At 39.4% G+C, this 23,287-nt stretch overlaps 1 protein-coding gene across 1 annotated transcript in view; it reads left to right on the top strand.

The window, feature by feature from the left end:
- The first annotated feature begins 6,565 nt into the window (after positions 1-6,565).
- rasgrf1 (Ras protein specific guanine nucleotide releasing factor 1) overlaps positions 6,566-23,287 on the top strand; it is a 444,677-nt gene continuing 427,955 nt past the window's right edge. The window contains exon 1 of the mRNA XM_017465599.3: positions 6,566-7,393. Within this exon, the coding sequence (XP_017321088.3) occupies positions 7,118-7,393 (276 nt within the window). The 5' untranslated portion in view covers positions 6,566-7,117. The remainder of the gene's footprint in view (positions 7,394-23,287) is intronic.

Raw genomic sequence — 23,287 nt, 5'->3', positions numbered from 1 at the left:
AAGAACCCCAGTTTTTCATCAGAGGATCTGCTAGTAAGTCTTGCAACTATTGGTGTCAAAGTGCATGCCTTTACAATCAGAAAGAGACTGCACAGATTTGACCTGAATGGAAAGCATGCCAGGAAAAAGCCTGTTGTCTAAAAAGAACATCAGAGCAAGACTACAGTTTATCAGTGAGCATGTGGGCAAAAACTAGGCCTTCTGTCCAGTGCTCTGGACAGATGGATCAAAGATAGAGTTGTTTGGCCACAGTGACAGCAGACATGTTTGGCACAGACCAAAGACAGCTTTGATTCTATGGATTATGAATTTTGCATCATATCAAAGTGTACTTGAAGATAATGTGAGGCCATCTGCCCAAAAGTTGAAGTTGAACCAAAAGTGGACCTTTCAACAGGATAATTATCCTAAGCACACTAGTAAATCCACCATAGAATGCCTCAAAAAGAAGAAATAGAGGATTATGGAATGGCCTGGTCAAAGCCTGGATTTGAATCCTATTAAAATGTTGTGGAGGATGTGAAACTGGCAGTACATGCAAGAAAACCCTCACCCATCTTGCAACTGAATGAATATTGTATGGAAGAGTGGTCAAAAATTCCATCAAGCTGATGTCAGAGACTGGTGGACAATTATTCAAAAGCTTACAATAGGTTATTTCTGCTAAAGGGGGCAATACTAGCTTCTAAGGCCAAGGGTGTACTTACTTTTTCCGCAGAAGAATATCACATTTGTTGATATTTCTGTTGAATAAATGGTTGAAAAAGCTAATTTTCCTTGTAGTTTTGTTCAGGTAAATCAACTTTATTAATAGGCACTGTTTCAAAGGCGATCAAATTTTTCCTTGTCCAAATATGTCAAAAAAGCCAACATTTTCCATCGGGTGTACTTATTTTTTCACATGAAAGATTATAAATACAATCCTTTTAAATGATGCGGTCTATGATGCCTCTCTGTAGTACATCAGTTTCAAATACTAGGTGTCATGAAGGGATATAGAGACAGCAAATGCAGCCAAAGTTTTATTAGAAGGGAGGCAGGCAGACAAATCCAAATTGTATGGCAATCTCAAGGTCAAAACAGGCGAGGAGTCAGGTGATCAGCAAACGGGCATGAACAGAGCTTAAACAAGAATCAGAAAACACAAGGATATAACAGGCTCAGAAACCATGACATAAGAACAATAAACAAAGCTTGGTAAAGCCCTGGCAGCAAAACACAGAAACGATATTTCGCCCTGAACAAAGACACAAGGGGGTTTTAAATACTAAACGTAATCAAGGGGATAACACAAAACAGCTGACACATTAGGAAATAACCAATAACATAACAAGGGCAGAGACAGGACAGGAACCCAAAAGACCCCCCCCAGTGGTCCTGTCCCTCCGGGCTTAATGTACACATAGCCCCCCAGGTCCCAAGGCAGGCATTGTCCATAGTATAGCTGGTTCCCTGAGGAGCAGACATGAGGCTGGAACAGGCTTGCCAGGGTCGTGAGAGGGGAACAAGGCTTGGGAGGTCATGTTGTCAGCCTCAGGTGTGTGTTGGTCTTGGGAGGCTTTGCCATCGGCCTCAGACAGGACCATGACTTCATAGGTCATCCTGTTGGCCTCAGGCTTGAGCAGAGCTTGGTGGGCTGCCTCGTCAGCCTCTGACTGGAACTGAACCTGGGAAGTCGCCTTGTTGAACTTTATCAAGATCATGGCTCGCTAGACCACTTCATTGGTCTCACACTGGGGCTCAGGAAATGAGGTTGCCAAATTGACCTCTGGCTGGAGCTCTGCAGAGGAGACCTCCTTATGGGTCTCACACCAGTGCTCTGGAGATGAAGTCGTTACGTTGACCTCTGGCTGTCTGCCTGCTCATAGTAGATGGTGAATGGTGGGACAGGTTTATCAGACAGGCTACTCTCTAAAAAAAACAAATATACATATAAATATTTTCCAGGTCAGATTTGAATTCAGAGTTCGATGGAGTAGGACGCGAAGTTGGAGGCTCCTGCTGATTTTGATTAAAATTGTAATTAATTAGAGCTTTTCGGTCATACAATAGATTTTGACTTATTCTACTCCGTTTTCTTGTTTGCACTTTTAACTTTGTGGTACGTTAAAATGTCTGGAAAGAACATGAAAACCCGTGGTAGCATTCAGACACGACAGCAGCAAGCAAGTCCCCTTCTTCCCCTGAATCCACGTCGCCGAGTGGTGACTCTGACTTCGCCGCACTCAGGCTCGAGCTGCTGGCTTTACTGAGGAAGGACATCGCCGATATTTTTGAAAAGGAGCTCCAGGAGACTTTCAGGGTTGCGCTGTCTGGTTTTCAGCTTGACCTGCAGGCCGTGAAAACACAGCTGGCTAGTGATAAAGTTGCTACCGAGGCTACCATATCAACACTGAAAGGTACTGTTGGGGAAATGGCGCACGCTCTCTCCAGTTGCACTGATGACATAGCTCAAATGAAGACTACTATCGAGTCTCTCACTGTGACCGTGACTCAATTAGAGAATAAATGTGAGAATTTGGAGTCGAACAACCACGAGCTATTGTGTGCAGATTCCGCTATCGTAGTGACTGTGTCGACATTTTACGCCATGCGAGAGAGCTCCAGCGGATTAAAGTGAGGGATTTGATCATCTCTGTTTTCCCTGACTACACAGCCAAGATAGCCCGGGCCCGAGCTGCATTTAACGAGGTTCAGCGTCAACTTCGTGATATTGAGGGCGCTCGCTATGAAATACTTCACCCAGCTCAGCTTCACATTACATATAACGGTGATCAGAAGGACTTTATTTCAGCGGAGGAAGCAGGAGACTATGTTAAACTCTTGATATCAGGGTGAACTGCATCACCTATACAGCTTCGTCTTTTTCGCTCTTCTTTTATTTTTATTTTTTGCACTCGGCTTTCCAGCTCTACAGTATTTGGATTTTTATTGAAGATATCGTCGTTGCATTACTTCACCTAGATTTTGTGGACTCACTCCCCTTAAATCTACTTCGGTATTAATGTGGTTCTCTTTTTTGAGGCTCTGACTGGGTTAGAGTTTCTGTTTATTTAATTTTATTAGTGTTTTTTCCTCGGCTTTACGTGCTACACTGTTATATTATTTGTTACAAGTCTTTAAAAGTTAAGGACATTATATTTGTTATTGTGCGCAGACTGTTTATCAGACTTGAAGTCGGTAGGGGCTTTTTCTCTTACTGGAACTTTTTGTCTTGGTAAATTTTTTTGGTTAGTTCAGCTTACTCTCCGGGTTGTTTTCACATTGTGGACAACTTTTGGTTATTGTTGGAAACACTGCTGTCTCATTTTTTTTATGGAGACTTTGGGTGTGTGTGTGTTTGGGGGATTGTGAGAGTAACAAAACATGCCAGTGCTTTGAAGGATGCGAACTGGAATGGAGTAATGTTAGTCAATTGCGAATCTGTTTTTAGAGGATTTAAACCTAACATGGTGAACAAATTATATTATAGAATTCAGGCAATTTTACTGGGGTTATCTCATACAGTGTGGCAAGTAATAATCTGGAAAGACCTTTGTAATATCACAGTCTAAAACTGGATTTAAAGAGAAGCAAATCAGTAAATGAATCACATGAATATGAATCACATGTAAATGAATCACATGTAAATGAATCATATGAAAATGAATAAATACATTTAAATATTTAATTTAATATTTAATATTTAATAAAATATTTTCCAGGTCAGATTTGCATTGTGGACTCCCGAATACAATCAGAAATAGTCCCACAAACTGAGTAACTTTATTAAGTCCACTGGATCCCGTGGCCACTAGACACTCTGCCCACTGGGCCAAAGAGCCAAGACAGCATGAACCCCAGCCACTGCTTCTGGTCTGGCCTGGGGTCCTCCAGGCTGGCAAAATACACCTGGCAGTCCGTGAGAAAGTACTCAGGATAACCAAAAAACCGATCCTACGGGTCTGGGAGATCTACGACAGTCCACTGGGGGAACTGGATCGAGTCAGAAGTTGGCATGTTTTTCTTAGTTACCCTGGCATGATGTCTCCTCTTCTTTCCTGCTGTATCCATAGTATAGGCAAAGCAATCTGTCATATAATGGATAGAGACGGATTCAAATTCAGTTAAACCTTTATTAGAAGAGAGGCAGGCAAACAAATCTAAATTGTATGGCAGTCTCAAGGTCAAAACAGGCGAGGGGTCAGGCGTTCGGCATACGGGCATGAACAGGGCTTAAATGAGACTCAGAAAACACGAGGACAAAAAAAGATCAAAAACCATGATATGAGAACATTACGGGCTGTTGAGGGGACATCCATGACACTGGGCCATCAGGCTGGAGAGAAACTTGAGAGGATCTGGGAAGAGACTGCAGGAAGAAAAGAAGACTGTGTTGTATTAAAGTGTGGTGAGATTTAGTATAAAAAGTTTCAAATGTTTATGGATTTACAAATGGTGGGGATTTTGATTCATTACTTTGATTTTGTTCATCCATTTATCTAGTGACAATTTCTAGAGATTACATCTTTACATTAATAGGTGGTGGGACAAATGACTGTCTTTCATGTTGCGAGCAAGTCACTGAATCATCAACTCAAGCTGATTTAGTTAAAACACTGAATCATTCATGACTGAAGCAATGAATGATAACAAGAACACTTTGTTCACTTATTGTACCATGGGCTCACTGGTCACGACTGTGATACAATCATAAGTTATCCAACAATAGAACACTACACTACTGGCAAGAAAAACATTTATACACAGTTTTAATAAAAATATTTGCTTTACCTCTCAACTTATTGTAGATAGTACTTCTGTTCGCACACAACATCAAAGCCAAGCATCTCAGATGTGCTCAAGAGACAAAATGGATAGTACCTACTTCAAATTCAAAATGATGTTGTTCTTTTATAACACTAATCTAGAATGTCAAGCAAATAATGTAATAATGTTTAAAGAAAGGCAATAAACAGGTTATTGTGCCAATATTACTCAAATCTAATCTGAAAACCATCTACAACATCCAAACAGTCCAAACTTTTTTTTTTTTTATACCATTAAAGGGTCATGAAACTGCCCTTTTTCTGCACTAGTTAGTTCTATTCAAAGTTTTGAAAAATGCTAGATAAGTAGGTGTGGTAAACTGCAGATTGGAGGGGAAAGAGGGGAGACAACACAACAGCTTCTGATCCAGTCAGTTTTATTTCACTTTCTTGAATTAAAGTAATCAACGGTCCCACAAAATGAACTACACAAAATATGCTACACATGGTTCTAAAAGTTCACAGTACATTAGACAAATATACACATATCCTGTGATAGCACAAATAAATGCACAGCCATTTGCATTTGTACTCTGTATTAAAAATATATAAGAACATGCTATTGCATTTTAAATTTCTTTTTAAGACTGTTATTTTGCGGTGTTTACTCACAAATATAAGCCGTTTGATCGGTTATACGCAAGTAGCTCTACCTGTTACAGTCATGGTATGGAAGAATTGCGTTTGTTTCAAAGACTTGTGTCTATGAAAGAGAATTTATACCATGCAGAAATGCAATCACTAAACTCTGTGAAATCCTGTATGGACTGCATGTTTCTTCAAAGACTAATGTGCTCTCACTGAAATGGGTGAAATATCAAAGTACTGATATTACCTGACCTGGTAATTTGTAGATAATTTTGGCAACATTGCACTTGATTTGCCAGTGTTTTACCAAATCAAAACTATTGTTGTTAAAGATAAATGCATATGATTTTCAAAGTTGACCAAAGACAAAGAGATTCTTTTAAGGTTTTCAATATCTGTGAATTAACTTATTATAAATCATTTGATTTGCAGATTTCTCAAACTTTTTTTGTTCATTATACCATACTGTAATTTGATTCATATCTTGGAATGAATTTTGCTTTTCGTGCACCACATTTCTTGTGCACTGCCTTTTAAGATGTATTTGCTATTGTCAGAATGCTGGAACTGTGCATGCTTATGTACAGTAGTTTATTGGACTGTATTATTTGGGACATGTCTGTTAAAGTAGCCACATTTAAATTGCCCTTATTTATTTATTTATTTATTTATTTATATGAGGAAATGTTTCTTTGACTCACTGTAAATTTTTGCCATAAAAATTAACTAAACAGTGTAAGCAGAATCATTTAATGGATTAAAATTAATTTAACACTGACAAAAGTATTTTTAAATGACACTATTGAGACTTGCCTTAAGCAATAAAATATCAGTGTGGGTGTTAAATACCCCCAGTGTTCATGATGATCAACACTAATGAGTATAACGTTTCCACTGCAAGTGTTCTTTTTTCTTTTTTCCTTTTTTTTAAACACTACACAGTGTCATTAACACTGACATTTTAACAGTGTAGACAGGGTACAACGAGTGTTAAAATTAACACTAGATGATAATGCAACACCGCTGATTTTACTGTGTATAACAAAATTTTAATAACATGGCACAATTAAAGGACCTTAGTGAAAGAACAATTCAAAGAACTGTTATTGCTTATTTGCCGTGCAATATGGTTTGGAGGGGGCACTGGGCTGCTTTTGTCACGCAGACCAGGCAAGCCTGAGTGGGTCGTTATAAATTCTACCCTGTTGAAACAATGATGAAGCCCCTTCGAGATGAGACTTTTTTAGAATTATAATTACGAGAGTCCAGTTGCCTTTTCTTGATGCTAGTCATCAACCAGTCAAACACCCTTACTAACAGAAAATCTTCATAGATTTGAATTAGAGCACAATTGCGATTTTTCTTCATTCGAAGGTTCTGAAACGCAGGGAATCACGTGACACTTTCGTCAATCTCCAGTTATCGTTCGGGCGCGCAGTGCTTTCTGGAGAATTTCACGTTAGAGCACCACTAACGTTTCTTTAATCAACCGCCTGACTCTAACGCTAACGTGGAGGTTGCACGCGCCTTCGCGTCTGTTCAAACGGCGCTCACGGCTAGGATGCTAATACATTTAGGTTTCTTGTATTTCGCCGCGCTTTATCCCTGCGTGACGCCAGAAAACAAACTGCGGCTTATCGCTTATTAATCGTGGTGTTCTCTCTCTCGAAGAAGAAGGAAATGTAAGGAACCCACCAAGCTCTGGTATTTCGTGCGCGAAAATGCAGAAGGCAATGCGACTCAATGATGGCCACATCACCTACCTAGGTCTTTTGGCAAAAAAGGACGGCACGAGGCGGGGCTGCCTAAGTAAGAAGAGCTCAGACAACACGAAATGGCACACGAAGTGGTTTACGCTGCTCCAAAACATGCTGTTTTATTTCGAGAGTGAGTCGAGCTCGCGGCCCTCGGGATTGTACCTGTTGGAGGGCTGCGTGTGCGACCGGTCGCCATCGCCTAAGCCATCGCTCTCCGCCAAGGAGTGCTTAGAAAAACAGGTAGGACTGAAAAGAAGACAATTTGCTCTGCTGTGTTTCAATCACTTTGCCATAAACAGTTATAGTTTCATAGTGGATCAGGCAAAAAGCGCTAAAATGGCAATCTGATTTCTAAACGACCCCTTTTAGAAACGGTTTTTATCGCAGCAAGTGTACATAAATGAAATGAAAAGCATGATTAGCAGCTAGGACTGCTGTCTCATGTATGCAGTTTATTCAAATGCCACGTCTGGTTTTGTGACAGCTCCCTTAAAATGGGGGTGGGAGGGGGGACTGGGGACTATATTGCATTGTACTATATAATAGGTTGGTTACATAATATGTAGCATACACTGACTTACATGTTAATTATCCACGCCTAAAATGATCAAAAGCTCATTAAGATTAAAAAAAAAAAAAAATGGATAGGGCAACACTTGATTTATTTCGTAAGAGTTTATATATATATATATATATATATATATATATATATATATATATATATATATGTATATGTGTGTGTGTATTTATGTGTGTGTGTGTGTGTGTATGTGTGTATATATATATATATATATATATATATATATATATACACACATATATAACGTGTGTATATATATGATTGTATTGGATTAATTATCGATACATTTCTTCATCCTGACCAAAACGTCCAAGTGTAGGCTTGATGCTCTTTTTTTTCCCAAGAGAAAGAATGATGCTAAGGAAGGCACTTCATGAATCAGAGTCGCCATCATGCGGAAAAGTGGCGTTTGACGGGGTAATTTTATTCCGGCACTGTTATTAATAGCAGCATTCCTTGGCAACCGTATCTTCCAAATGATGTTGGGTTTTAAGACACACTGTTGGTCAGCATTCTTTCTTTCGCTTTCTCGCTAACGTTTTGTTTTCTTTCAGATAATTTATTCCTCAGATGAACATTCAGACATTTAATGACTTGGACGGGGTGTTCAGCTCAGTCATTACTGCAATTTTGTCAGCCTCTGAGCTCTGAAGTGTTCAGTTGTGAGACAGACCTTATAAAACCCCTTTGAAAAACATTTTTATTTGATATTCAATTTAATTTTTATATATATATATAGTGCTTTTAACAATGAATTTAGATTTAGATCTGTAACAGTGGTTATATAATGGCTTTTCCATATGGGCAGAGGGCCAGCCCCATCATTTATATTAGCCATTCAGCAAATATTAAATACCTACTAATTCATAACTCCATACATTTTAAATTCCATTGAAATGCTAATTACCTATTTTGAGTCACCAACGATGAAAAAAAATGTTATTTGACAGATTTAAGCCTATATGCCATTGATTTGCCCACATTTCAAAGCATGAGCCTGCCTCACTTAACTTCCATAGTCATTATTTGACCTAGTGGTCAAAATGGGAACTGTAACACGTGCTAATACGTATAATAGATAGCCCATATATATAGATATATATTGGCAGATTTTTTTCTGCCTTACGTTGTAAACTCTCATTTGCATATTACAGGGTTACTACCAAAACTCAGTAGTGCTCTATAGTGTAAGTCAAGTGTGATAGGCTCTCCTCATGATATAGTTTGCAGACATCCCACGTCCTCCAGAAGTTCCGGGAGTCTCCAGCATATTGATAGCGGCCCCCTGATGCCCACAAATTATATACAATAGCCCGGAAATCGATTTTTTTTTCGAGCACGAGAGAGACCGTAGAATTTCTAATAGTAAACAGGCTCTGGAGAGACAGAAAGTGAGTGACAAGACGTAACGAGAGAATGACAGAGATTATATCCTGATAGGCCTAGTTAGCAGAAAGAGAGACCAATCAGTTTTCTCTGTGGGCGGATTTTACAGTTGATTTCTCTCTCTCTTCAGTTCGTTCATCAGATTAGGGTACCACTATAGTTCATTAACGCTGTAGTGTCGTGCAGTGCCATGGCAAAATGTACAAAAAAAAAAGAAAAGGAAAAAAAAAACGTACTTCACCCCAGACTACACTAAAGTGTACCTCTGCTTAATAGGGCTCAAAATTAATGACAAGTGACTTTTCGATTTCCCATGGTGGGTTAAATAATTGCAAAAGACATGTTGAGGTGATATTAACAGGCATCATTTGTTCATTAGCATAGCTGATGTTATTTAAACTAGCTGGCACCAAACTCCCTGTAGACGTTCTTAAAGTTGTAATTGAATAAAAAAAAAATAGCTCCATGAGTTGAATAATATAAAAATGTTACATAAATGTCTTCTTACATGTCAACAATTAAACACATTTTTTAATCTGTTTATTTGGAGGGATCACTGTAGGAGTCCCTGTGTGTGTAAGTAGTTCCAACATGTAATCAATTATTAACATATATTAGAGCTGCAACAACTAATCGATAAAATTGTTGTCAACGAATCTCATTATCGATTAGTTGGTCTGCGTGCGACACAGGGGGGATTTACTCATTACGTTACTTCTGTTCTGAAAACATGCTTCGGAGAGTAAATGCTAAAGTTGTGTCCCAAATGAAGTACTATACACTTACACTATGCACTCTACACTACCATCTAGTGTGTGGATTTTAGAAAGGTAATATCATCTCAAATATAACACTAGCGTTTTTTTTAATAACTGGAAGTATAAACCGCTTCCTAGGAGACGGCGCATGACGTCATACACACACTAGCATTAGCAGACACCCAGAGTCACCGACAATGACTTTCTTCAGTTTACTTTCTGTCAGCGTTATCTTTTATTCCCAACATGACCTCAGTCACCAACAGACGGAGGCGAAATCTTCAGGTGACTGAGGAAGAAACTGTGTAACCTCCAAGTCCTCAAAGGCAGTTTTAAACACAGTGGAAATCAAACTGATCCACGAGGACAAACTTATGTTTATATCCAAAATGCTCCACTGTGTGCAAGGGGCTGGGGAAACTGGTGCAAGCTGCTTAAAAGGTTTAATTTAATTTAAGTTTATTGTCATTATATGCTGTATTTGCGCACTTGCAGTGTAAATTCTGTTGTTTATTATAACGGAAGTGATCTGTTAATAACGAGGCCGTGTTGCTGAACACGCGCGGTGTAGAGGCGCTGACACAGAGTGGGAGCGCGAGTAAGATCTGTAATGTCAAATTAAAACATTAAAAGTAAAATAATATGGCTAAAGGCAGCGAGTAACAGGAACCACAATGTGCAGTGAAAGTGAGTTTTTATTAATAATTTAGGACTGTAGTTTAATTCGGTGCTTTTTGTGCATTCATAAATATAATGCATAAATACTATAAAATACATTTTATATATAAACCGAATTAAACTACAGTACTAAATTTGTGTGTGTGTATTGGATTCTTTTCTGTTTTGGACAAACAGTTGTGTCAAGTTTTAGTCTGAAATTTATATTTGTAACACTCAGTTTGTGGATTTTATTTTTAATAAACCAAAAAAAAATGGTGCTGAAAGTTTGCCCTGCCCCATCAGATCAGTTGTTTAATCAAAAAAAAAAAAAAAAAAAATCAACTAATCGATTATGAAAATAATCGTTCGTTGCAGCCCTTATATGTATGTGTGTGTGTGTGTGTGTGTGTGTGTGTGTATATCCATCCATCCAGCTTCTATACCGCTTTATCCTTTTCAGGGTCACGGGGAACCTGGAGCCTATCCTAGGGAGCATCGGGCACAAGGCGGGGTACACCCTGGACAGGGTGCCAATTTTTTATACATATTACACACACACAGTATCTCACAAAAGTGATTACACCCCTCACATTTTTGTAAATATTTGATTATATCTTTTACTGTGACAACACTGAAGAAATGACACTTTGCTACAATGTAAAGTAGTGAGTGTACAGATTGTATAACAGTGTATATTTGCTGTCCCCTCAAAATAACTCAACACACAGCCATTAATGTCTAAACCGCTGGCAACAAAAGTGAATACACCCATAAGTGAAAATGTCCAAATTGGGCCCAAAGTATCAATATTTTGTGTGGCCACCATTATTTTCCAGCACTGCCTTAACCCTCTTGGGCATGGAGTTCACCAGAGCTTGACAGGTTGGCATTGGAGTCCTCATCCACTCGTCCATGATGACATCACGGAGCTGGTGGATGTTAGAGACCTTGTGCTCCTCCACCTTCCGTTTGAGGATGCCCCACACATGCTCAACAAAGTTTAGTCCATCACCTTCACCCTCAGCTTCTTTAGCATGCAGTGGTCATCTTGGAGGTGTGTTTGGGGTCGTTATCATGCTGGAATACTGCCCTGCGGCCCAATCTCCGAAGGGAGGGGATCATGCTCTGCTTCATTATGTCACAGTACATGTTGGCATTCATGGTTCCCTCAAAGAACTGTAGCTCCCTAGTGCTGGCAGCACTAATGCAGCCCCAGACCATGACACTGTCACCACCATGCTTCACTGTAGGCAAGACACACTTGTCTTTGTACTCCTCACCTGGTTGCCGCCACACATGCTTGACACCATCTGAACCAAATAAATTTATCTTGGTTGAGTTATTTTGAGGTGACAGCAAATTTACACTGTTATACAAACTGTACACTCACTACTTTACATTGTAGCAAAGTTTCATTTCTTCAGTGTTGTCACATGAAAAGATATAATCAAATATTTACAAAAACATGAGGGGTGTACTCACTTTTGTGAGATACTGTGATACTGTGTGTGTGTGTGTGTGTGTGTGTGTGTGTATGTATGTGTGTGTGTGTGTGTGTGTGTGTGTGTATATATATATATATATATATATATATATATATATATATATATATATATATAATATAAATGTATATGTGTATATATTTATTTCAAGATGGCGTTGTGGGGGTGGTGGAGCTACCTCCCTGAAATGAGTTTTTGCAGGGTGGGATATCTACGTTTGAGGCATTACCATTATTCATGTTGGCCTGCCTCATCAAATTCCCTGACCATGAGCCTCTGCTGCTAATGAGCAAGGCGAAGGCAACAGTAGTAAGGGAAAAAATCACACGAGGAAGACACCTTGAGAGAAGCCAGGAACCCATCCTCTTTTGGGTGACATCGGATAGTTCAATTACTCGTCACAACTGTATACTATAATGTCAAACAGTACTGAGTGTGTTGAAAGGATTCTCAGTATGTTCAGTAGAGTCATTTTTTAAATTTTGCTTTAAGTTTCCAGCAGGTGAAGTACTGACTAATGAATGATCCTTGAGCATAGATTGTCTTTAGTAAATGCAATCTAGGCTGGCCTACACAGCAATCTTTAGGGTATCTGTGTGGCACTATCCACAGCTATCTCATGGAAAGATTAAGGTAATCCATGAGCCATCCTCAGCAGCAGTGAGTGAGTTCCAGGTGAGGGAAGCTCCAAGCATTGCCTAGCATATGTATGATTATGCAGTTGATTAGGATTGTAGCTCAGCCAAACTTAATGTAACTCAATATCAGAATCACTAACCAGAAAGAGTATGGTATCATGCAGAAAGAGAATAGCTGCAAATAAGAAAGGTGTCTCATATATCCAGTAAATAACCTACAGTGAACTAGTAAAATACAGAACAGTCAGTTGTTTTTTAGGGGTGGTATTAAAATGGACAAGTTTTATTTAGGCTTTATATAATGTTTTCTCTGCAATTGACTGGCCTTCCATGGTGTATTCTTGCCTCACACCCACTGGTCCAGGGATTGGCTCCGGATTCACTACAACCCTGACCATAGTCAAGTGGTTACTGAAGATGATTGAATGAATTAGAGCTGCAACAATTGGTCAGCATAATCGATTTAGATAATGAAAAATGATCAAAGTGGATTTGTACATTTTTTGCATCATTTACTTAACCAATAACAGAAACATATAACATGAGTGCATATTCCTGGTAGAACGTAATACGAGAGAGGACGTTGGTGATATCGGAAGCTACGTTGGCAGCAGAAGTAGTAAAGTGAAACTATTTCACCACACCGATATAAAGCCAATATAACAAATTTAATTACAGTAAATGAGACCTACAGAAAATTGTAGAAAATTGAAGCTAAAGGAACATTTCTTTTGCATAATATTTATGTAATATTCTCTGAAGAACTTAAAAAATTCACTTAAGAAATTAATATAAATAAAAATGTTTTAGTGCAGCTTCTCCTTGTGTCTTGCTGTCCGTGCCAACCATATAGCAGAGTAAAAAAGAAAATGCATTTTAGTTAAAAACTTATGTATAATTTGATTTTCCAACCACATAAAAGAAGTATAGCTGCAAGCAGCAATTTTTGGGGGTGAGCACTTTTAAGGACATTCACTTTTAAGTGCCTAAATTAGAGAAAAAGCAAGATAATTTTAAGAAATATATGGTCATTTACCTTAAAGAAATAGCATTTTATATATACACACACAACACACGTAAACAAAATATATAATATAAAAAGCACTGACTTAAACTACAGTCCTAAATTAATAATAAAAACTCACTTTCACTGCAGTTTGTGGTTTCTGTTACTCACTGCCTTTAGACATATTATTTTAATTCTGTTTACTTTTGATCATAGTGTTTTAATTAGACATTACAGATCTTACTCATGCCCCCACTCTGCCTCACCGTGTCTACACCACTTGTGAGGAGTAATGCGGCCTTGAAACAGATCAGTTCCATTATAATAAACAACAGTTACACTGATACAGCATATAATGACCAACTTAAATGAAACTAAACCTTTTAAGCAACTCGTGACAGCATCACTGTCATGCTTCCGTGCTACACAAACACCGCTTTATAAAGTTTGATCTTCTCCGTGGTGTTTAATATAAAATGCTTCCCTGCCTTAAAGGACTTGGAGGTCGCACACTTTCTTCCTCAGTCACTTGATGATTTCAGTCACTTGATGATGGTGACTGAGGTCATGTTTGGAATAAAAGGTAACGGTGACATAAACAGTAAAGTGAAGAAAGTTATTGTCAGTGAATCTGGGTATTAGGCTAAAGCTAGCGGTGTCGCATTACGTGCATATGACATCATGCGCAACTGACTAGGAAGCAGCTTCTATTTCCGGTTAGTAAAAAAAACGCTAGTGTTTTATTTGAGATGATATTACCTTTCTAAAATTCACGCAGTAGACAGTGCATAGTGCAAGTGTATAGTACATCATTTGGGACACAACTTTAGTTTATACTCTCTGAAGCGTGTTTTCTGAAGAGAAGTAACATAGCGAGTAAACGTGCCCTGTGCCGCACGCAGACCAACTAATTGAACTAATTCGTTGACAACGATTTTCATAATCGATTATTATCGATTTTATCGATTAGTTGTTGCAGCTCTAACAGAGTGTGGATCAAACTTTTAGTCCCAACTGTTAATGCCTGTACATAATGACATTCTACCCAAATTTCCTAATTCTCATCCTTCAGGAAATCACTCACCAAACACACAAATACCAAACATATGTTGACATAGGCTGGTGGCTGTTAATACACTGCAAATGATCAGTCACACTAGTAATACCATAATAATGCATTCTGATTAATTCAAACAAATAGTGGTTATAAACATGGTAATTACTGGATAACACATGGAAGAAAATTTCAGTTGTTAAGGTATTATTCTTGCGGTCCTTTGTCCTGTAGGATCTATGGAATGTTCTGATGCCATCTGTGGAATGTGTGAATAGGAAAAGAACAGGGGGGACTTATCAACTAGAAAGATCAGAAGCTCTCACTTCAAAGGGGTGCTTCGCCTTTCTTCCTGAAGTTATCAGCTCATCCTGTTGGATGAGCCATCTGGTCTTGTCCCATGTCTTAAATCAATGAGCTTGTTAGAGGTTTCTGTGGAAAACTAAGTTAAGTTCTTTTGTTCTCAGGATAGTTGGTATTAGGCAGACACAAACAAACAGTGATTTAAGTCGGCTTCTCAGTGTCTGCTGAGTGAGGGTCCAGTGTTTTGTGGTTCTATTTTCTGGGTCTTTTGTCTGCCTGTTCACTTAGAATCCTTACGTATCCTACAGGCATCAACCTGGGCTCCAGGAGTTCTGCATGCTTGAAGCCGATGGCGTGCCGATAGGGGCAACATCAGCATCCCTTTCTGTTTTCCATGGCTGTGCTGTATTTAGTGCTGGGAGTGTTGGCTGTGTTAGGCGTGTCTTCCTCAAGCTCAGGTCCTCTACCAGAAGCCTGGTAGTTTGAGGGTTCTGTGCAGTATCTTGGCTGTTCCTAGCTCTGCACTCTTCGGACATAAACTTCAGATGTTCTACCCGGAATCTGCTGGAGCCACTCTCCCAGTTTGGCGGTCACAGCCCCTAATGCTCTTATTACCACTGGGACCACTTTAGACTTCAGCTTCCACATTTGTTCCAGTTGTTTCTTCAGCCCCTGGTACTTCTCTATCTTCTCATGCTTCTTCTTACTGTCAGCTGAGATTACCACATCTGTCACAACTGCTGTTTTCTGCTCTTTCTCATCAACCACTATGCTGTGTTAATTAGCCAGCAGTTGCTTCTCAGTCTGAAACTCGGATCTTAGCTCTTCTGTTCTTAACCACTTTCTGTGTTGTGTCCCATTGGGACTTGGGAACTTCTAATCCATACTCAGCACAGATGTTTCTATACACTATTCCAACCACTTGGTTATGCCTCTCAGTGTATGTTGTCCAAGCTTGCATCTTACACACTCTACTACAACCCCAATTCCAAAAAAGTTGGGAGGCTGTATAAAATGTAAATAAAAACAAAATGCAATGATTTGCAAATCTCATAAACCCATATTTTATTCACAACAGAACATAGAAAACATATCAAATGTTTAAACTGAGTAAATGTACCATTTTAAGAAAAAATAAGGTAATTTTGAATTTCATGGCCGCAACACGTTTAAAAAAAGTTGGGATGGGCGCAACAAAAGGCTGGAAAAGTAAGTGTTACTAAAAGAAACAGCTGGAGGAAAAATTTGCAACTAATTAGGGTAATTGGCAGTAGGTCATTAACATTGGGTATAATAAGAATATCTTAGAGAGGCAGAGTCTCTCAGAAGTAAAGATAGGATGGAATCTGGATAGAAGCATATGTTTCTCTAAAACCTGTATATACCTTTCAGCATTGATTGTGCCTTTTCAGATGTTCAAGCTGCCCATTCCATTGGCACTAATGCACCCCCATACCATCAGAGATGCAGGCTTTTGAACTGAACGCTGATAAAAAGCCTGATGGTACCTTTCGTCTTTAATTTAGAGGATGCGGCATCCATGTTTTCCAAAAATAATTTCAAATTTCGATTCGTCTGACCACAGAGCAGTTTTCCACTTTGCCTCAGTCCATTTTAAATGAGCTTTGGCCCAGATAAGATGGTGTCGTTTCTGGATCATGTTCACATATGGTTTCTTCTCTGCATGATAGAGCTTTAACCTGCATTTGTGGATGGCACGGCGAACTGTGTTCACAGACAGTGAGTTCTGGAGGTGTTTCTGAGCCAGTACAGTGATTTCCATTACAGAATCATGCCTGTTTTTAATGCAGTGTCACCTGAGGGCCCGAAGATAACGGGCATGCAATATTGATTTTCACCCTTGTCCCTTGCACCCAGAGATTTCTCCAGATTCTCTGAATCATTTGATATTATGTACTGTAGATGACGAGATATTCATAGTCTTCACAATTTTATGTTCAGGAACATTATTCTGAAATTTTTCCACAAATTGTAGATGCAGTTTTTATCAGATTGGTGAACCTCTGCCCATCTTTACTTCTGAAAGACTCTGCCTCTCTCAAATACTATTTTTATACCCAATCAAGTTACTGACCTGTTGCCAATTAATCTAATTAGTTGCAAAATGTTCCTCCAGTTGTTTCTTTTTAGTAACACTTACTTTTCCAGCCTTTTGTTGCCCCCATCCCAACTTTTTTGAGATGTGTTGCAGCTATGAAATTCAAAATTACATTTACTCAGTTTAAACGTTTATGTTTTCTATGTTCTATTATGAATAATGTATGGGTTTAGTTGACTTGCAAATCATTGCATTCTGTTTTTATTTAGATTTTTTTTTTTAACATTTTACACAGTGTCCCAACTTTTTTGGAATTGGGGTTGTATATGTTGTACTGTTTCACGGGTGTCTCCACAGTCAGCACCTTGGGTCTTGTTGCTTGTGATAGACCTCTGTCCCTATGGAATTGGTGCTGTTCGTGGGCTACCATGATCATAACCTCTGTGCTATCCTTCAGGCCGGCCTTTTCTAGCCACTGGTAGGATTTCTTGATGTCAGCCACTTCCTCTATCTGCTGATGATGCATCCCATGGAGAGACTTAATCTTTCATGATCTCTTCTCTTCCCCCTCAACACCCTCTGTCTTCTGCTGCGTGAGGCACTCTCTTATGAGTTCATCCCAAGGGGCCATCTTCTTGATGTATTCATGGATGCTCCTTGTTTTATCCTGGATGGTGGTTCTGACACTCACTAATCCTCACCCTCGCTCTTTTTGTGGCTCATAGAGTCTCAGGGTACTGGACTTTGGGTGGAACCCTCCATGCATTGTGAGGAGTTTCCATGTCTTGACATCAGTGGCATTTATTTGGATATTATTATAGGGGCGGCTGTGGCTCAGTTGGTAGAGCGGGTTGTCCACTAATTGTAGGGTTGGCGGTTCGATTCCTGGCCCGGGTGACTCCACATGTCGAAGTGTCCTTGGGCAAGACACTGTACCCCAAGTTGCTCCCGATGGTAAGCTAGCGCCTTGCATGGCAGCTCCTGCTACCACTGGTGCGTGAGTGTGTGTGTGAAGGTGAATGAAACACAGTGTAAAGCGCTTTGGATAAAAGCGCTATATAAGTACGCCATTTATTATTCCTACCATTAAGCTGGCTTCTCAGCACCTGTCTTACACTCTGGAGGTATTTGGCTGTAGCTGATCTCCTTGCATACTCATCGTGTCTCCCATTAGCCTGTGACATACGAAAATACTTGTAGCTTGTAGCATAACCCTGTATGCTTTCTGGTAACTCCACCCCTTCAGTCCTGATCACCTTCCCTCTCTTTGCCACCATGCGGATATAGGAGGTGGCTGATGGTCATTCCACTGATAACCTTCATACAATGCCCTTCTGACCTTTGCTCGTGTGCTGACTCATGTGCCTGCTCAACTTAACTGCTATGATGCCTGAGAGGAGTTTCAATGTTGTGGAGAGACAGGTTATTATTCAGTAGTTCGAAGTTGGCTGTACTTTTGTGGGGATCCTTCATGATCAGAATTGTCCTGCCCTGTATTAGCCAGTCTGGATGAGTGCCTGTTGTTAGCAGGGACTCATTTGTTCTTCCAGGTGACCATGGAGCACAGTTAGCTTCTTCAGCCAGTAGGTGTGGATCATTTCAGGTCATGGTGCTAACTAGCACTTCATGCCTGAGGTTAATGTTCATTTGGCATTCTTTGCAAACTGCCACCCCTGGCAATGACTGTGTGAAGTCCATATTTCACTTTGGTTTTTCCTCCTTTTAATCATCTTAAAAACGAAAAACGTGTTGAAAGTTAGCAGTCTTTCATGTTAAATTTCATCTTCATATTACAGCAATAAAAACATTTTTACTTATAAAACATCAGCAGCAACACTAATATTAACAATGGGCAAGAATAAGTTAGAAAGCTTAATGTTTTCAAATTGAGAACATGAATAAATGACTAATAATAAATCAACTTTGCATAAATTCATTTTAAACTACAGTTTTAAAAGGTCTATGTGCTGTTTAGGCTAAAGAGTAAAGACAACTGCTTTGCTGGAATAAGTATACATTGTTAGGAAAGTAACAAACAAAACAGCGTATACATCGTTGCAATTATACAGTCCTTCTCAACTGGTATGTTATCAGAATTATTAATAATGTTTTTGTTGGTCTAGATCAGCATTTCGCAACCTTTTATCAGTCATGGCACCCTTTTGAAAATTTTACAAATTTGTGGCACCCTACACAAACACTAATGCTAGACAGCGTTAAGCCTGGTTTATACTCGATGCGTCCATAATAGTGTGCGGCAAAAATTATGTCATTGCGGAGTGAGTAGTCGAACGCTTTGAGTGCGTGAGACCTCATTACGCATGGCGGTTTGCACAGCATTTTTGTAACTTTCCGCACTGCACTGCATCTGAACATGAATGAATTCAAGACGACTCTCGCCGAAAGGTACGATTGTACAGGTATCTCTATGATCCATCCATGCGGGATCTTAGAGATAACCAGATGGCACTATATTCATGGAAAGATTTTTAAAAAAGAGTTATTTCGATTTGCTTTGTACTAGGGATGTCACGATACCAAAAATCTAGTAGTCAGTACTGATACCACCGAAATTACACGATACTCGATACCAAAGTTGATACCACGGTGTGGTATGAAAATAAAATTTTAAAAATTAAATAAAAAAAAAACTCTCCTGGAGGACATCCTCCTCTGGCTGATACTGGCAAAGAGAGAGAGAGAAAGAGAGGTGGGGAGAGGGGGGAGGGTATTTTAGTTATCAAACACTGTCTGACAATGAGTCTCCGGAGTTGCACTCCTAAACCGCGCACACATGTGCACACACACACACACACACACACACACACACACACACACACACACACACACACACACACACACACACCCCCACCTTATACTCTGAATGCAAGCATTAGTTTAAATTCACTGATATGGTGGCAGGCCAAAACGATTTATTAAAAGCATAAACATTTGAATAATTATTAGTGACATTAGGCTACATTTAGCTGACAGGACACGGGCTGAATGGCGATGCATGGAGGCCCATTCGGAGGTAGGTTATAACATTGCAGTGCGTTAGCGTCTTTAACAAATAACTGGCTATCGCAAACCTTACATGGAGCATAACCTTAGCTGGTTTCATGCCTACAATGCCAGCTTCCTCAAACAAATAGAAAATAGGACCATCTTTCAGGTGCTTTGCCAAATTCCAGGTGTTTCCTTGCTTTGTTTGAAATGAACGATAGCATCAGTTGCATTCCGGAAACCGATACTAGCTTTCCTCTCTTTTTCTCTCAAGTCGGGGCGGAGCTAAACTTGTTAAGCTAAGCTAAACTTTTGTAGTTTTTCCCATGTGCTTGTAGGCGTTTCTCCTCTTCTTCACCACTTGTGGACCGACTAAATACTTGTGTGTATTTGCTGCCCCCTTCAGGTCTGGAAGAATCGCAACCTCAGTACTTTCGTTACAAACAGCGCAAACGCTACTGCAGAAAAACAAGTACCGTCACGTTTTAAGAATGTTGGTACCGACTTAGTACCGAAGTATCGGTTCTCGTGACATCCCTACTTTGTACATACTTTTGAAAGAATAAATCCAAACCTGAAAGTTTTTTTGGGGGTGTAGCATGTTTTCATTCATCATTATCTTCACAAATAAACACAATCACTACACCACTCTATACATAGAGACGTTTACATTGATGGGTGAACATACAGAGTAATCATTCTGTAATAACATTCTTTTGTCTCTTTGTCTCAGACATTTGCATTGATGGGCGAACAATCACCTGATTTTGTAAATGTGAGAAATGACGTTTGCAGGAAGCACCTATTTTTTGCTTATGTCTACAGTAATTGCTAACATTTACAAAATGAGCCTACAATAAATAAGTCTATTTAATTAAAGCAAAGGTCCATGTTTAATAAAAATCTTAATGATATGAATAAAATAAAAAATGAGGTTGTTCAACTTATACATGTTCTCATTTATAGCTATATTTTGTTGTAATGTGACAAGTGATAATCTCAAGGTTTACTGGGTTTTGTATGATCCTTATATGATTCTTTGCTCTTTTTTCATACTGTGGGTTTTAGTGAAGTGTACTGAAAACAAACATCGTCAGCAACAAACACAACAATTCCTCCTCAACATTAAGCAACTACACGCAAGACCCCTGGTTTGTAAGCGTTGCTATGGTTTTTCCGACAAACAACTATTTCTCTTAGCTACATCTTGTTGGTTTGTTGAATGGTTACTCTGAGTCACCCCCTTTCATTTCAAAGAATATTACAACGGCGTGCGTGTCCAGTATAAACGCCTCGTCTGTTTGAGGACGTGTGCGCGCAGTCAGCGGAAGCTCACGCTGGGGAGCCAGGCAGAAGTATAAACAAGGCTTTAGCTATATGAGGATAAAGTTGATGGTCCAGAAGCATCTGAAGCTTTTCTTTTAAGAAACCTGTCCATAATCTTTTGCACTACACACGCATCGTCACACGCTAATAATTAGGATAAAACACACGCATATGTTACGTATACTGTTGTTGACGTGCTGCTGATAGGTCAGCTAGGGGTGTCAAAGGGGAGGGAATTATTATTTTTTCTATATAATTTTTTATTATGCGTGTGTGTGTCTGTCTTATTATTTCTGTGTCTGTGTTATTATTTCAGTCATCAGATATTTCTCATATATATTAAATGTTTTATGCACATACTCTCACCAGACGGCACACCAGGGTGCTGCAGCACCCCGGTTGGGAAACACTGCTCTAGATTATGAAATACTTGCTGACAGAGCGGTGTTTTTTATCTATGCATTTACGCAGAACTATACTCAAACTGGAATCGCTCGTGGAGATAATGTATAATTAATTTCCACAGAGCTGTAATTATTTAGCTGTTTATTGGTGAAATAAAGGCTATACAGTAAATTATAATATAATTTAGGGAGTTCAAATGAGGTGGATCTTGTTAAAAAAGACAATTAAATTAAGTGGTTTTATTTCCAACATGCACTCATTCAAGGCTGTTTTATTTAATTCATGTAAAGTTACTTTGGGACATGATTTGACAGATTATATGACTCTGAGTTCGTCTCAGTTTCTTAGCGCCAAGCTGCTTAAACTACATATCAAGCATTTTCGTAACGCATCTTATTTGTGCTTTAATGGCTATGTTAAATAAAGTTTATTAATTAAATCAAAGCAAGTATACCTTACCTGTGCACACCGTTGTTGACTTGTCTCCCTTCAGCTGCAGTGGCACTGGAATGGTAGTCCTGTCTGCAATTGTCAAAATGCCCACAAGATGTCTCCATTTACCGGTAAAACTGATATTTAAAAAACGATCTGATTTTGGAAAAATGCTTAAATATCAGGAACAATACCGATAAAACCGATTATTGGCCGATCTCTAGTTGTGTGATGCCGGTTTCTCCCATATGTCCTTCCAGTATCATTCAGTCTCAGCTCTGGGTGGGTCTGTCCTTGTGCTGTTGTTCCCATTTAGCTGGGACATCCTGGTTGGGTCTATGGAGAACAGGCCATTTATTCTCTTGGCCTCTGCTTTTTGTCTTTGTTTGGCAGTCTCTAATGCCTCACTTAGGCTGACTACACACTTGAAGACTTTAAGCCAGATTTGCACCCTCTCCAACAATCTGAGATGTGTGGCACGATTCGAGGCTTGTCACTACTGACTTTTGTCCAAAAAATCCTCAATTGTGTGGTGTCTTTACAATTATTTTACTTCTCTGGGTCGAGTTGGAGCCTCCCCAATCCCAAATCTTGATCGACTCTTGATCGGGCTGCCGGAGGCGGGATACCTGCAATAGTCAATGAGAGCGAGCAAGCGTCACCAATCAGGTGTTGCGTGTTTTTATAGTGGGAACATGGGAGCCACAAACATGCCACGAAAGTGTAGTATGTTCTGCAACAGAGACAATCGAAGAATTTTTTTTTATAGTATGTTGAGCCTGGGACACTACACGGTCTGGTTCTTGAGAGAGAGAGAGCGAGAGAAAGAGAGAGAGGGAGAGAGATTATATTTGCGGCTAATAAACAAAATGAAGTGTGAGTGATATTGTCTTCTGAAGTCACGTTTGATAAAGCACGAGTTTCTGTGAGATCTCGTGTCTGTGACATCGTTATTAACAGGTTTGTGGTTTCGTGGTCTGGCCGAAACACCTGGTGTGTGTTCAGAGGATTATAATGTT

The sequence above is a fragment of the Ictalurus punctatus genome, chromosome 4 (genome assembly GCF_001660625.3).
Source record: "Ictalurus punctatus breed USDA103 chromosome 4, Coco_2.0, whole genome shotgun sequence".
In the NCBI taxonomy this organism is placed as follows: Eukaryota; Metazoa; Chordata; class Actinopteri; order Siluriformes; family Ictaluridae; genus Ictalurus; species Ictalurus punctatus.
The sequence above is the reverse complement of the archived record's forward strand: the minus strand, read 5'-3'. Positions and strand labels throughout refer to the sequence as shown.